The sequence below is a fragment of the Kogia breviceps genome, chromosome 1, assembly GCF_026419965.1.
Source record: "Kogia breviceps isolate mKogBre1 chromosome 1, mKogBre1 haplotype 1, whole genome shotgun sequence".
Lineage (NCBI taxonomy): Eukaryota > Metazoa > Chordata > Mammalia > Artiodactyla > Physeteridae > Kogia > Kogia breviceps.
Genome location: NC_081310.1, coordinates 85,273,181 through 85,288,643, shown reverse-complemented (window position 1 = coordinate 85,288,643; position 15,463 = coordinate 85,273,181). Strand labels below are relative to the sequence as shown.

Here is a 15,463-nt window from a genome sequence, read left to right as displayed (position 1 = left end):
TGAGGCCCAGGGAGGTTAAATAGATTGCCTGAAGTTTTGTAAGAAATAAGTGTTAAGGCTTTCTGACTCCAAGAATACTCTTTTTTCCCCTTTATTAAAAAAAAATCACCTCTAGATTGAACATTTCTCAAATTCAGGGACTGTATCTTACTCATCTTTGTAAACTCACTTCTTAACACAGGTCTGGCATCTTGCTGAAAAACTGTGTAGTTAGAAAAATTTTAATTATGGAAAAAATCACTTGAAAAAAAAGACTATTCGATATATTAACATCAACAATGAGTGTGTCCCTTGTATTAATATTTCCAGATTGTAAGGTGTACTTTTATATTCATAACAAAGTGAGTGAATGAATGACCATACTCCAATACGTGAGACTGATAAAGACCACCTGTGAGTTTTTTCCACACAAGTTTTTAAAACAAGAGACTTATTTCTGTTAATTTGAGAATGGATTTGGGTTTGCTTGCTTGGGTTTTGGAATAGAGAAATCCAATATAAAAGATGGCAGGGGTCTTCATACAGATGTGTAACCTTGGTCAAGACACTTAACCTCTTTTAGGCCTTGTTTCTTCACTTCTAAGCAAGGGGATAACTTCCTCCTGCACAGATCACCTGGGATCACAGGCTGAAAGGACCTAGCACTCGTGTAGCACTCAATAATATCTGTTTAAAAACTGACCCAACTCTCAAAATTCAGAGCAGAGAATATAAAACATTTTCTAATACAATTTTTTTAAACCTAGATGACCTTGGGTATAGCGATAACATTTTATTTTATTTTTTTTTTTTTATTTTTTTTTTTTTTTGCGGTACGCGGGCCTCTCAATGTTGCGGCCTCTCCCGCTGCGGAGCGCAGGCTCAGCGGCCATGGCTCACGGGCCCAGCCGCTCTGCAGCATGTGGGATCTTCCCGGACCGGGGCACGAACCCGCGTCCCCTGCATCGGCAGGCGGGCTCTCAACCACTGCACCACCAGGGAAGCCCCTATTTATTATTTTTTAATAAATTTATTTATTTATATTTTTGGCTGCGTTGGGTCTGTTGCCACGTGTGGGCTTTCTCTAGTTGCGGAGAGAGGGAGCTGTTTGTCGTTGCGGTGACTCCTCTTGCTGCAGAGCATGGGCTCTAGGCACCGGGGGCTTCAGTAGTTGTGGCACGCGGGCTCAGTCATTGTGGCTCGTGGGCTCTAGAGTGCAGGCTCAGTAGTTGTGGTGCATGGGCTTAGTTGCTCTGCGGCATGTGGGATCTTCCTGGACCAGGGCTCAAACCCGTGTCCCCTGCATTGACAGGCGGATTCTTAACCACTGCGCCACCAGGGAAGTCCCAATAACACAATCTACAATCTTTTTAAATTGTATATTATGACCAGTTAAGATATGGGCCACTGGGCTCCAGGGTTGGAGTACATGGGAAAATAGGAGTGGGCTGAGAATAAGAAGAGGAAAAGGAAAGGAAAAGGAAGCCAGAGAGTGGCAGAGAGATGAGGAAACAAGGGAAGAGGGAGAAACCACAAAGCCAGACATTCCCAGAGAGGGGTTGGGGGCGGGGACACAGGAACCCACAAGCTGAGCGGCACCTTCCAGTCTGAGCTTCACACCTTCCCTCACAACCTGTAAACCACCAACCAGAAAGTTAATCACGGCTCCTCCATTCATGAAAAAAAACCAAAAACAAAACAAAACAAAAAAAACCTCACCAAGGGACTTCCCTGGTGGCGCAGTGGTTGAGAGAAGACAGGGAAGACCCCACATGCCGCGGAGCAACTAAGCCCGTGTGCCACATCTACTGAGCCTGCATGCCACAACTACTGAAGCCTGTGCGCCTAGGGCGTGTGCTCTGCAGCAAGAAAAGCCACCGCTATGAGAAGCCCTCACACCGCAACAAAGAGTAGCCCCCGCTCGCCGCAACTAGAGAAAGCCTGCGTGCAGCAATGAAGACCCAATGCAGCCAAAAATAAATAAACTTATTTATTTATTTATTTATTTATAAAAAATAATTCTTTCAAGATGGGACAAGAACCTGAGCCAAGGAAGTGGGGTGTCTAGCCTGATGTCCTGGGGATGTCCTGGCTCAGGGAGCGGGTTGGGTGGTGGTGTTCTTCTCTGGACAAGGAACACAGGGAGGTTTGTGAGGGAGGATGTGGGCCCAGCTCTGGGCAGAGTGGAGACAAGAATACAGAGCTCAAGGGACAGGTGTGGCCTGAGACACATGTGAATTGCTGGCATTTGGTATACACTTACCACGTGCAGGGCTGGGTGCAAACGGCTCTCCATCCCCTTTAATTCTCACCACAACCCTGTGAGGCGGGTTTTTCGGTTTTCCGGGTTTTGAGGCAGGGCTATTATTCCCATTTGACAAGTAAGCACACCTGGGCTCCGTCAGGCACTTCCCTAAGGCCGCACTGTGAAGGGGTAGGGCCAGCAACCAGAGCCCAGTCTGCCTGATGCCCAGTGAGGACAACACACAGAGTGGACGTGGAGAGGCCACCCCGTGGAAGGGGCACACAGAGACGCCGTGGAAAACAGCATGAGAGCGGAGGCAGGGAACGCACAATGATGGTTGAACAGGGCACAGTCTCTTCAGAAACGTGTCCCGGGCTTCCCTGGTGGCGCAGTGGTTGAAAATCTGCCTGCCGATGCAGGGGATGCGGGTTCGCGCCCCAGTCTGGGAAGATCCCACATGCCGCAGAGCAGCTGGGCCCGTGAGCCATAGCCACTGAGCCTGCGCGTCCGGAGCCTGTGCTCCGCAACGGGAGAGGCCACAGCAGTGAGAAGCCCGCGTACCACACACACACACACACACACACACACACGAAACATGTCCCCAAGTTCCCTTTAACCTGCACAATTTCCCCCTCGGGGGTGCCAAGGAGAGAAACACAGTGAACGCCCCCAAAATGGGACCGGAGGGTTTGAGGTGACGGTACATGGCTTCAGGGATCGGGCCAGGGAGACCCACCTGCCCGGAGAGTCCTCAGCCCTGGCCTCTGGGCGCCCCAAAGGCCTTGCGGATGCAAACCTCTGGCACCTCCTCAACAGTGTGATTCCAAAGAATGGGTCCACGTCATTCGCTACCTGTCACAAGTGGTTCTAATTATTTTCCAGGTGTCAGTGAGCAGGGTGTGAGAGGGAGTTAAAGGGAGCAAGAAATAACCCTCTTATGCCTAATGGGCTTTTCCCTGGCACTTTGCCCCAAGCTCGCTGTGCAAAGGGTCCACAGACTTGCTAGATGCCAGCCCTGCCAGTGCTACTGGAAAGGACAAATCTGGGAGAACTCCCACTCTGGAAAGAGCGGCTGACCAGCCACCTGTCAATGTGTAACCTCTTCTTCCTGCCCTGACATCAGGGTGACATCAGCCCTGACAGGCAGGGACTCGATGAGTCCCAGCAGCAGGTGCTGTCAGCAGTCACCTCGCCTTGCTGGCCGGAGCAGGGGCCCCAGGCTGGGTGACTCTGCGCCTGGTGCTCACACAGGGAACCTTGCTGTGGCCACAGACTGTGTGCTCCAGGCCTTGGCCTCAAGGGGGCAGCACTCACTGAAGTCCAGGCTCCTCAATCCCCTCCCCCAGGCTTCTACCAGCCCCCCTCCACCCCCACTCTCTGCAGGCCTTTTGGCAGGAGTAGCCTGCCTCCACCTGCCTCACTGGGACCTCCCACCCACACATCTGTGCTCCAGCCCCACCAAAAGGCCCTGCCCTTGTTCACAGTCCGTGCCTTTGCACCTGCTGTTCCTGCTGCCTATAAGCCCCATTCTCTACCTGGGAAACTCTTATACATCCTCCAAGACATAACTCAAATGTCACCTCCTCCATGAAGCTTTTCCTGCTCTTTCTAAACTGCCCCAAGTATTGTCTGCTCCACAGCCTTATCAAGTACAATGGGATGCTCCCCCAACCCCACAGCACATTCTATAATCACTGGGAAAGCTTTCGAAAATACCATTCCACATTCCCCTCCACATTCTAATTCAGTGGGTCCAGGATTGTATCCAGGGCAATTCTAGGATGCCCATAGTCCCACTCTCTTTATCCCAAGAACCAATCAACATGGCACTGCAAATTGCTAATCCTTCTACATTTGCAGTACGGGTTATTATTTCTAAAGAATGTTTTCTCACTAAATTCATAAAAATTCCCAAAGGGGACAAGACAGGTCATGTCATCTCCATTTTACGGATGACAAGACTGAGGCTTTGAGAGGTAAACTAACTTTACTAAGGTCATACAACATGATTCCCAGGTGTAATGTAGTTGCCTTGACCTCTGTGTCATAACCCCCACACCTAGGCAGGGGCATCCTATCGGTGTGAGCTTTGAGGGCTAGAGGCAGGTCCTTGGGGTTGGAAAGCCCATCGATGCAGTATCTAGTGCACTGACATGTCCCAAACAGTCAAATAACTCTACCGTTAGTAAAACACACCTAACCTCCCTCTCATTTTCCAGAAGTCCTCCCCAATTTCCAGCCTAAATCCCTCTTGCATCAGAATCATCCAAGTTCCTCTTGCTCTGCCCTCAGTGGAGAGGGGAGAAGCTGGTATCTCTCTGGGACATTCACCACTGGGGTTTTGAAGAACCCCGCCCCCCAAAAAAACCCACACATGTACAGAACGGGGAGCTCAAACTCTTCAGCTGCTTATGTGAACAGAGGCCAAGAGTTCCGTCTGAGGTTACACAGTCACTGTAGCAAGTCACAGAAGCACAGGACCTGAGGCTGAAAAGTCAGAGACATGTCTCTGCTACACCATCTTCCACTGTCAGGAAAACGTCAACAATTTAAAGAGGAACATCCACAAATGAGACTAGCTTTAAGGGAAGGTGACCAGACAGGTAAGGAATCCACAAGCCATCCCATACAACAGCCTGGGAACAGAAGCCCAAGCAGATGAGAGTCCCCTGGGAATTCCAGAAGAATTCAGAGAGAGCAGACTAGCAGACTTATCAGGGGTTACCCTGGAGCCCAAGGCCCACTGAGGCCAGATTTGGATTCACATGAGAAAGAACTTCTACTTGAATAGACAGTTCTCATAAAAAGATATACAAAGAGCCAGTAAGCACATGAAAAGATGGTCAACATCACTATTTATTATGGAAATGCAAATCAAAACCACAATACCACACCCATAAGGATGGCTATTTGAAAGAAAGAAAGAGAGGAAGATAGGGAGGGAGGGAGGGAGGGAGGAAAGAGAAGAAAGAGAAAGAAAGAAAGAAAGAAGGGGAGGGAGGAAGGAAGGGAGGGAGAGAAATAAAAAGAAAGAGAGAAGAAGGAAGGAAGGAAGGAAAAGAGAGAGATAAAGAAAGAAAGAAGAAAGAGAGAGGGAGGGAGGGAAGAAGGAAAGAAGGCAGAAAATACTAAGTGTTGGCTAGGCTATGAAGAAATTGGAACACTGCACATTGCTGACAGGAATGTAGGAATGTAAAAAGGTGCAGCCACTGTGGAAACCAGTATTATGGTTCTTCAAAAAATTAAAAATAGCATTACCATATGATGTAGCAACTATACTTCTGGGTATATACTCAAAAGAATTGAAAGCAGAGACCCAAACAGATATTTATACACCCATGTTCATAGCAGCATTATTCACAATAGTCAAAAAAAGTGGAAGCAACCCAAATGTCCATCTATGGATGAATAGATAAAATATGGTATATACATACAATGGAATATTATTCAGCTATAAAAGGGGAGGAAATTCCGACACAGGTTATAACATGGATGAATCTTGCGGATGTTATCCTAAGTAAAATAAATCGGTCACAAAAAGACAAATACTGAATGATTCCACTTATATGAGGTACTTAGAGTACTTAGAGTAGTCAAACTCATAGAGACAGAAAGTAAAATGGTGGTCACCAGGGGCTGGGGGTAGGGGTGAATGGGAAGTTACTATTTAATGGGTACAGAGTTTCAGTTTTGCAAGATGGAAAGAGTTCTGGAGATGGATGGTGGTGATGATTGCACAACAATGTGAATGAATTTAATGCCACCGAACCATAAGCTTTAAAATGGTTAAAGTGGTAAATTATACGTTATGTATATTTTACCACAATTTAAAATTTAAAAAAAACAAGAAAGAACTTTCTAACAAAACAGGATTTCCTAAAGCTGTTTGTAACCATCTAAATTAAGTGGTTGGGATAAAAAGTAAACAGGTGTCGGCCTGTATCCAGAACATTTCCTCTGCACAATGTGATAAATGATTTGCTCCCCTTGCAAAGGCTCCTAAGGCCATGTTAATGTTTGGCCTTCAGATAATGAGCGTGTTTTCGCTCAAAGTGTATACAAACCAAAGACAATCATGGACAGGGCAACACAATCTAGCCTGAAGGATGTTCTGATTTATTTAAATGGTCTTTCTAAGTAAGATATAATAGTTAGTCCTCCCCTCTTGTCCAGGTTTTAGCAAGAAATGAACTTTTGAGGAGAGGATTCAATAGAAAGTTGCCTCCTGCTCTTGATGGACAGGAGAGGGGGACAGCACAAGAAAAGATCTGAGCCTGCACTTGACATTGCCTACATCCAATTAACAAGACACCCTAAGCCCTTAGCCCACTCCTCTGGCTCTCCCAGAACAGGAAAGACAAGGAACACACACTGCAAAGCCAGGTAGAGAAAAGGCCATCACATTTCAGCATCCATTCTGGGGGAAGAATGCCAGCCTACATATAAAAGTCTCCCTGAAGGGACTTCCCTGGTGGCGCAGCGGTAAAGAATCTGCCTGCCAATGCAGGGGACACAGGTTGGAGCCCTGGTCCAGGAAGATCCCACATGCCACAGAGTAACTAACCCCGTCGTGCACCACCACTGCTGAGCCTGTGCTCTAGAGCCCACGATCCACGACTACCAAGCCCACGCACTGCAACTATTGAAGCCCACATGCCTAGAACCTGTGCTCCACAACAAGAGAAGCCACCACAATGAGAAGCCCGCTCACCACAACGAAAAGTAGCCCCCGCTCACCGCAACTAGAGAAAGCCTGCGCGCAGCAACGAAGACCCAATGCTGCCAAAAAAAAAAAAAATTCTCCCTGAAGCCAAGGGTAGAAGAAAGTGGCAGGGGTAGAGATGGGCTTGGACAATTTATATCATTCTATCCTTTGCTTTTTTTTCCATACACACTCAATAAATGGGTATTTTATTATTTTTTTAATTGTTTGGTATTTAAGAACAACTAATTTGGTCCAATTATGCTGCTGGACTAAAAAGACCTGACTCTGAAGCAAGCCTGGAAGCTATTCTAAAATTAGAACACTGGGAACAATGGGATGGGCTGCTACAAGGGATAGTAAGCTCTCCATCTCTGGAAGCATTCAAGCAGAGGCTGGGTAACCACTCTCCGGGAGATTCCTGCACTGGGTATAGGTCTATTACATCCTAATTTTTCATAGGAAGGAGTCAAAAGATAATGTCTCAAATTATTTTCTCAGAAAAAAAAAAGCCATATTAGTTTGTTATTCAGCATGAAGGAGGCCACCAGCAGAAGAACTAGAAACAGAAAGTGAGCAGCTTCCTCTAGAAAGCAGGGCTGGAAATGGGAAGGGGAGGGACAAGGGACACATTATTATAAGCCCTTCTTTGCTTCTTTGCCATGAGAATGTATTAATTTGATAAAAATTAAGTTAAAAAAAATTCCCATGGGTTAAAAAAAAAACATTAGTCACACAGTTGCTAAACAATACAGTTCTCAAAAATATTTAATTAAATGGGAATGCTCACAAAATTTTATATATAAATATACACACACATAAATATACTTAGAATAGGAAAGACGTATAGTAAAATGTTCTCACTGGTTTTCTCTAGGTGGTAAGAATACTGGTGATAATTATTCTTTATATTTTTTTTTGGAATTTTTCACTAATCGCAGTAATTACAGATGATTATTACTACCTTTACGTCTTTTTTTTTTTTTTTCAAGTAAAAAGCATTAGTTAACTATGGTAGGTTAAATATAGCTACAAATTCTTTGCGGCTCCTCCCATCAAGTTGTGGAGGAACTTTCCCCCCTTGAGTCTGGGCTGGCCTGCTGGCAGATGACAGACCTCAGGGAGAACGGAGAGCTCCAGCCACCAGCCAGAGTCAACCATCAGATGTGGCAGTGAGGCCATCTTGGACGGTGCAGACCTGATGCAGCTGCAATCATGATTCAGGCAAAACCAGCACAAGAGCTGCCCAGCTGACTGATTTTCAACATCTTGAGCAGATAAATGGTTGCTATTTTACCATGAGTTTGGAGGTGACTTGTTACATAGCAACAGATAATTGATACAGTAACAGAGCTGAAATATCCCTTCCGCATTTATCACATACCTATCCAAGGGACGCCCGTGACCTCCTGGCTCCACTCACTCCACGAGCCATGCCCAAACTCCTCCTGGGCCCGAAGCTGCACCACATGCTTCATGCCACTCCAGGCGTCGTGGATGATGCAGTGATACTGGAGCTCCTTGACCTGAGGGCGAGAGGCACAGGTGACTCTGGGGTGGGGCCCGGGTGGCACCAGGTTAAGCAGCTCCACAGGGACATGGGAGTCCTTGGACAACCCCAGCCCTTCAGCTGCTCCCTCCCTCCGGTCCGGTGGATGACTCAGCTGGGCAGAGATGCTCCAAAGGCTCACACCACCCTGGAGGCTCAGAGCCAGGTGGGGTTGCCGTCTGGGCCAACCAGTGCAGAAGCCGTCAGTCACAGCCCCTGCCCCCATGTAACACAGAATCCTGCAAGCCACACCCTTGACTTGCAGGCAGCCCACCTCTCTTCCCAGCTCACACTCGATCTCACAAACTGGCCTACAAAGAGGAGATTGGCCTGGCATTATTATTCCCATTTTATAAATGAGGCAGCCAAGGCTCAGAAGGGTTCAGAGACTTACTCAAGGCCATACAGGTAGTGAGTGGCTGACCAGGACCCAGAACTCATTTTTTTCCTTCTAGTACCCTTTCTACTACCCCTGAGTATCTAGGGGCTCTTTTCTGTCCAGAAGTAAAAGAAAAATTTACCATCCACATTGTGAATGTCTTTGATCGTTCAGCCCGGTATCGGAGCTCAAACTGTAATCTGTAGAAATATGAGTTCCAGGAAGGGGGGTCTTGCCAGGTGACGCTGAGCCAGCGGGGGTTTCTGTCCACGGCAGTGACCGTGACATTGACGGGTGGGTCAGGCTGCACTGTGGGAAAAGGGAGCACAGCTCCTATGTGGCAGCAAGTTTGATGCCAAGGAGAGACCCATGAAGACCCAGTCTTCATGGGTCCTGGACCAGGGTTCGAACCCATGTCCCCAGCAGGCAGGACCCCACCTCCAGCCCCAGACCACTTCCCCAGGCACACCCTGACAGGGCGCTCTCCTGCCACAATCAGACCTCTGGCAAGTATCCCAAGGGCTTCCCTGGTGGCGCAGTGGTTACGAATCCGCCTGCCAATGCAGGGGACACGGGTTCGAGCCCTGGTCTGGGAGGATCCCACATGCCGTGGAGCAACTAAGCCCATGTGCCACAAATACTGAGCCTGCGCTCTGGAGCCTGCGAGCCACAACTACTGAGCCCACGTGCCTCAACTACTGAAGCCCGTGCGCCTAGAGCCCGTGCTCCGCAACAAGAGAAGCCACCTCAATGAGAAGCCCACGCACCACAACACCCCCACTCACCCCACAACTAGAGAAAGCTCGTGTGCAGCAATGAAGACCCAACACGGCCAAAAATAAATGAGTGAATAAATAAATTTATATTAAAAAAAAAAAAAGTAAAGCCCAAAGGCACCAGCTCACGAAACCCCTCACCGGCCCCTCTAAGAAGTCCATGAGGAGCATTAAATCAAAAAAAAAGGAAACAGTTGGAGGGGAGATGCAGGCCTGAAGAGCTTACTTACGGATTCCATAACCCTCAAATGTTTGGGGTCTGCTGGACTGGCTCCCGGCACTGTTGGAGACACACAGGGACACGACATACAAAGAGTTGTCTCCCTCTGGGACTGCCAACTGGCAGGAGAACTGCTGAGACTCCGGGGAGTACTGGCATGGTTCCTGGAAGTCTTTCAACGGACTGCAGACACAAAACAAGGGCGGGGCTCGCTATCAGTTGCTGCACTTAACTCAGGACAGGAGAGAAGAAGGGGCAGGGGTTAGGAGCTCAGGCTCTGCTGCGGTCTGTAGCACTGGGGACTTTGAGTAAATTATCCAACCTCTCCAAGCCTCTGTTTTCTCATACGAAAATGGGAATATTAACAGTACCCACCTCACAGGGGTTTCTTAGGATTAATTGAAAAATGAGTGTAAAACATCTAGCTTAGCATCTGGCATGGCAGTCTAAGGAGCTGAACTAGAGGGCGCACTCAATCACTGTGGCATAAGAGAGGTGGTGCATTCGGGCTCCCTGCCAGGTCCTGGGCTCTTGGCACTGCAGGGGATGCAGAAAGGAATCAAGAGGCCCCATCCTGGCCTCAAGACACTAACAGAAAAGACCTGCCCTCAGAGGACTAGAACAGCCAGTAGAATGCCATCCCAGAAACTCGAAAGTGCTGGAAGGGTTTGCAAAGAGGTGGCAGCATTTCCGGCAGTGAGCCCAGAAAGGAATCCTGGGTGATGAAGATATTAGAAGTGAGTCACTGTCCCACCTGGCCTGGAAGCCTGAGTCTTCACCCACTTGGGACATGTGTGGGCATGTGAGTCCGGGGCAGCCACTCACCCTGCCGCCTCAGTGACAAATCACCCATCAACCCCTGATTGGAGTTTGAACCCCAGGCCCAGCACAGACTTTCCTTCTGGGAAGTCTGCCCCTACCTTCCCAGTCTGAGTTAGGGCCTCCCTCCCTCCCTCCACCGTCACTCAGGCATCCATCCCACCTAACACTGAGAAGGTGGGGCCGTCGGCTTACAGGTGGGTACCCCCGTGGGGCTTGAGGGCAGGGGCCCTGTCCTGTTTGCCTTGTGCCTCTCCCTCAGCCTAGTACAGCACCCAGCCCACGGCAGACGCCGAGCTCGCCAAACACAAGCGCAGTGGGGCGAGGGTGTGACTGCAGGCACACACACGAGCAAAAGAGCAGAACACACAACACCTCTTTCCAGGGGCCTCTTTCACCCCCGAAGTCCCAGGATGGGCCTGAGTGAGTTCTGGAGGCCCCAAGGCTCTCACAATGGCTCCCCATTCCCCCTTCCTCAGTTCAGGGTAGACAGTGCAGGAGCAGGATGGACATGCCCGAGGCTGCCGGCAGGAGGAGGCTGTGAGCTTAAACGCCCCGTCCTCTCTCATTCTTACTGTCAACACACAAATTACTCTAGTCCAAGTGTCAATTGAATAAAGCTTTCCCAGGGCCGGCCTGGGCAGCTGCCGGCCACTGTACAGAACATCCCATTTATGGAGGAATGCCTTCCTGGTGCCACACAATTATATCCCAACTCAGCTTCGGGCTGTGGAGATTTCTGACAAGTGTGAACCATCAGTCCTAATGGCAGCTGCATCATGTGCAGATGGGCAACCTATACACGTCCCTGTGCAGAGACCAAAACATAAATATCACCACCAGGTGACTCTCTGGAGAGAGACACAAGTGGAAACCAAAACACCCAGATGACGTCCCAGTCACTGCTCGGATTCTTTGATACTCTGATGACTGCCAGCTCAAACTCAGTGACAAACAAACATCTGGACTACGGGGACCTTGGCTCTGGGATGGAGACAGAGAAAACTGCAGAGATGTAAACTTCCACCTTCCATCTGTGCCTGAACTCATCCCAGGTCCCCTCACTTTGTGCCACAGGGACCCACAGGCAGGTGTGACTTCCTGCCCCACTGCCCCCTCTCCCTCTCCCAGCTCTATCACCACTTCCTCTCATCAGCCATTATAATGGGAAAAGCCTGATAAGCTCACAATCAGGACACTGATCACAAGCTGCCCTTCCCCTCCCAGGACATCTGCATCTTCTTAAGAGCAACACCCAAAACCTTTGTATTTTGAATGAAATCAGATAGGCTGGGGTTTGATTCCCAACAGAGCTACTTACTAGCTAGATGACCTTAAACAAGTTAACCAATCTCTGTGGTCCAGTTTCTCCATCCGAGAAAAACAACACCCACCCACCCCCACCTCCACCTCCACCCCCACCCCCACACCCACCCCGCTATTGTGCGGGTTAATAGGACAAATATTGTAGCACAGAGACCAGCACAGCGTGAGCATTCACAGTGAAGTCTCAGCTCCCTCCCTCATTCCGTTCTCCTCCATCCAAAGTACTTACTTACTTTCCAATAACATCTTGGAATCACTGGCCAGCCAGTCCCATTGGGCTCCTCTGAGAGCCGCCACCACTCCCAGGGCCTCAGTCAGGAAGGATGGAGAAGACAGACACACAGCCCAGCCCAAGATACTTACAACTTCCTCACCAATAACACAGCCTTGGTGGTCGGGGACGGGGGTCTCCGAGGACTCCACTCACAACCCACGTTGCTGAGGGGGCTCCTCCGGAAGCAGAAGAGCTGGGGCTCCTCGGGGGGAACTGGAAGGAGAGCACAGAGGCTGAGGAGGCAGCACACCTCACCGCCCGTCCCGGGGAGCCCTTAACTCAGCGCCCTCCCCTGACCCTGGCACCAGCCTGTACCACAGCCAAACAGCCAGGCACAGATCTAACTGTGCTCAGGAAATCAAAGGATGTCAAAGTCCTCATATCAGGCTAGGAGGTGGGGCAAGTGAGGGGAGGTACCTGGGGGCCAACTTGCCTAAAGGGGAACAAGATTGGCACCAAAAGTTGGGGCTTTGGGAGTCTCACAGGCCTGGTGGTGTGGCCTTGGGCAAGTCCCAACCTCTCTTCAGTTTTCTACTATAAAATTAAATGATGATAAAATAGTCACCATAATACTGCCGCCTCTCACTGGGACATTGGGAAGATTGTATGAGACACCAAGGAAGAAAATCCCTCAGCACAGGGCATCTGACTATAGGATGTCTTATGAGATGCAAGGTAGTTAGGAACCTACTAACTCTAACAGTAAGAATAGTTCATTTGAGAGCTTACTATGTGCTATGCAGAGTTTTTAACACCATATTTAATCTTTACAACAACCCTGAAGGAAGTTAATAAAATCAACCTTATTTTACTAACGAGGGAACTGAAGGGCAGAGAAGTTAAGCCGTGAAGGAGGAGGATTCGAACCCAGGCCCCTTGCCCTCGACCCCCAAGCCCTAACCACACAGCGAGGCCAGCTGGACGGCCTCTCCGTCAGCCAGATGCCCCCACCCAGCTGGAAGCTCTACCAGTCTCCTGGCAAATGTCACTGGGCCTTTCCCCGAAATGCTTGGGCCAGGGAAATAACAGGAATTTAAAGGGTCAAGCAGGGAATCTCTCTCTGGAATGCGCAGAGCAGTGCTGGGAGCCCTCTCTGGGAGCTCTGAGGACACAACTCACCATCCACCAGCAAACGCACACTTCCAGCTGGGCGGCCATCCTCGTAGCACGAATAGTTTCCAGAGTCGCTGAGCAGCACAGACCTCAGAAGCAGCCTCCTTCCCACGCCAGCCCATCTGCCTTGGCGTGAACCTGTGACCTGATTCCTGAGCACCCAGTGAATGGTGGCATTGTCCCCTGCTTCCCCACCTGGGCAGGTCAGGGTAACGCTGGCCCCTGGCAGGCTGGTCAGCACATCGTTTGCCACCTCTGCAGGGAGAGAAGACACTGGATAAGCCCACAGCAACCTGACAACGGGACTTCGGGAAGCCACAAAAGGCTCTAGTGCTAAACATCTCTCAAGTCCATCCACTGGCCCAGGCCACCATCACATCACCTTTTCCTGGGTTATGGCAATGGCCTCCCTGTGGTCTCCCAGCCCCAGTCTTGGCCCTCTCCACCCAGCTGCCCCAGGGAGCCTTCCAAAGCAGCTATCTGGCCACCCGACTCCTTTGATTAGAAACCCCTTCAAGGGCCTACCGCTGTCCACACAGCATAAAGTCCAAGTTTAGAGGGCTGGCCCACAGGGCTTTCCACCACCTGCCCCCTGCTGACCTCTGAGGCCTCATCTCTCCCTGCTCAGCCTTAGAAGAGACACAGTCCTCCCACCCCATCCCCACACAACTTCCTCCTGTTGCAGGTCTCAGCCTAGATGTCCCTTCCCCAGAGGCCTTCCCTATCTCCTCAGCTGCATTAGGCCCCCATTCTACCTCCCCAACCATGTCACCCATCACACACTGCCGTATAATTACCAATTCCGTATCCATCTTCACTTCAGGACTCCAAGTGCCACAAGAATAGGCACCCTGTTTTGTTCTCTGTCATATTTCAGTGCCTAGATCATTGCCTGGCACACGGCAGTGGCCCACTGCACACCTGATGAATGTATAAATGAATGTATACACACAGGAATGAATGCCAGGTACCCAGTGGGACTCACAAGATGCATGAGTACACAGGAAGTCTCAGAATCCCAGGGTCTCCATTTTATAGGTAATAACTGAGGCACAAAGGAATCAGGAGACTTGCCCAAGATCACCAATAACTTAGCCACACAGCTGAGAGGCAAACCAGGTCTTCCAACTCTGTTCAGTGCTCCCTCCAGAACCCTACACCTATCTATTAAACCACTTAGGGGGCTTCCTTGGTGGTGCAGTGGTTAAGAATCCGCCTGCCAATGCAGGGGACATGGGTTCAAGCCGTGGTCCAGGAAGATCCCACATGCCGTGGAGCAGCTAAGCCCGTGCCCACAACTGCTGAAGCCCACAAGCCACAACTACTGAAGCCCGTGTGCCTAGAGCCCGTGCTCCGCAACAAGAGAAGCCACCTCAATGAGAAGCTGCTCACAACCAGAGAAAGCCTGCACGCAGCAACAAAGACCCAGTGCAGCCAAAAATAATAAATAAATAAAAATTTTTTAAAAAACCACTTAGGGTAATGCTATTTTTATTCTAGGGACCAAATTGGAAAGTAAAAGAGAACAAATGCACTCCCCACCCTTGAAAAATATCATGCTACTCAAGGAAAGGATATTAAAGATACAAGTAAACTTTTTTTTAGTATAGGTTAAATAGATTCATAGAATCTAAGATTTTTTTAAAAATAAATTTATTTATTTTGGGCTGCATTGGGTCTTCATTGCTGTGCACGGGCTTTCTCTAGTTGCGGCGAGCAGGGGCTACTCTTCATTGCATTGTGTGGGCTCCTCATTCATTGCGTTGCGGTGGCTTCTCTTGTTGCGGAGCGCGGGCTTCAGTAGTTGTGGCTTGCGGGCTCTAGAGCACAGGCTCAATAGTTGTGGCACATGGGCTTAGTTGCTCCGCAGCATGTGGGATCTTCCTGGGCCAGGGCTCGAATCCTTGTCCCCTGCATTGGCAGACAGATTCTTAACCACTGTGCCACCAGGGAAGCCCAGAATCTAAGATTTAAATTAGTCTAGCCAGCTGAGGAAACTGAAGCCAGGGGAAACAGCAAGTTTTCATGTTAAGCACACCTGGTCCTTCTAACCAAATGTGTAGCCATTTATTAGCAAACAG

General features: G+C 49.4%; 1 protein-coding gene across 1 annotated transcript in view; it reads right to left on the bottom strand.

Moving 5' to 3' along the window:
* The window catches only part of IL6R (interleukin 6 receptor), a 50,465-nt gene that overhangs the window by 17,319 nt on the left and 17,683 nt on the right, over positions 1–15,463 (bottom strand). The window contains exons 2-6 of the mRNA XM_059038658.2: positions 13,389–13,637; positions 12,359–12,482; positions 9,861–10,033; positions 8,997–9,163; positions 8,311–8,452 (exon numbers count right to left, since the gene is read on the bottom strand). Of these exons, the coding sequence (XP_058894641.1) occupies positions 8,311–8,452; positions 8,997–9,163; positions 9,861–10,033; positions 12,359–12,482; positions 13,389–13,637 (855 nt within the window). The remainder of the gene's footprint in view (positions 1–8,310; positions 8,453–8,996; positions 9,164–9,860; positions 10,034–12,358; positions 12,483–13,388; positions 13,638–15,463) is intronic.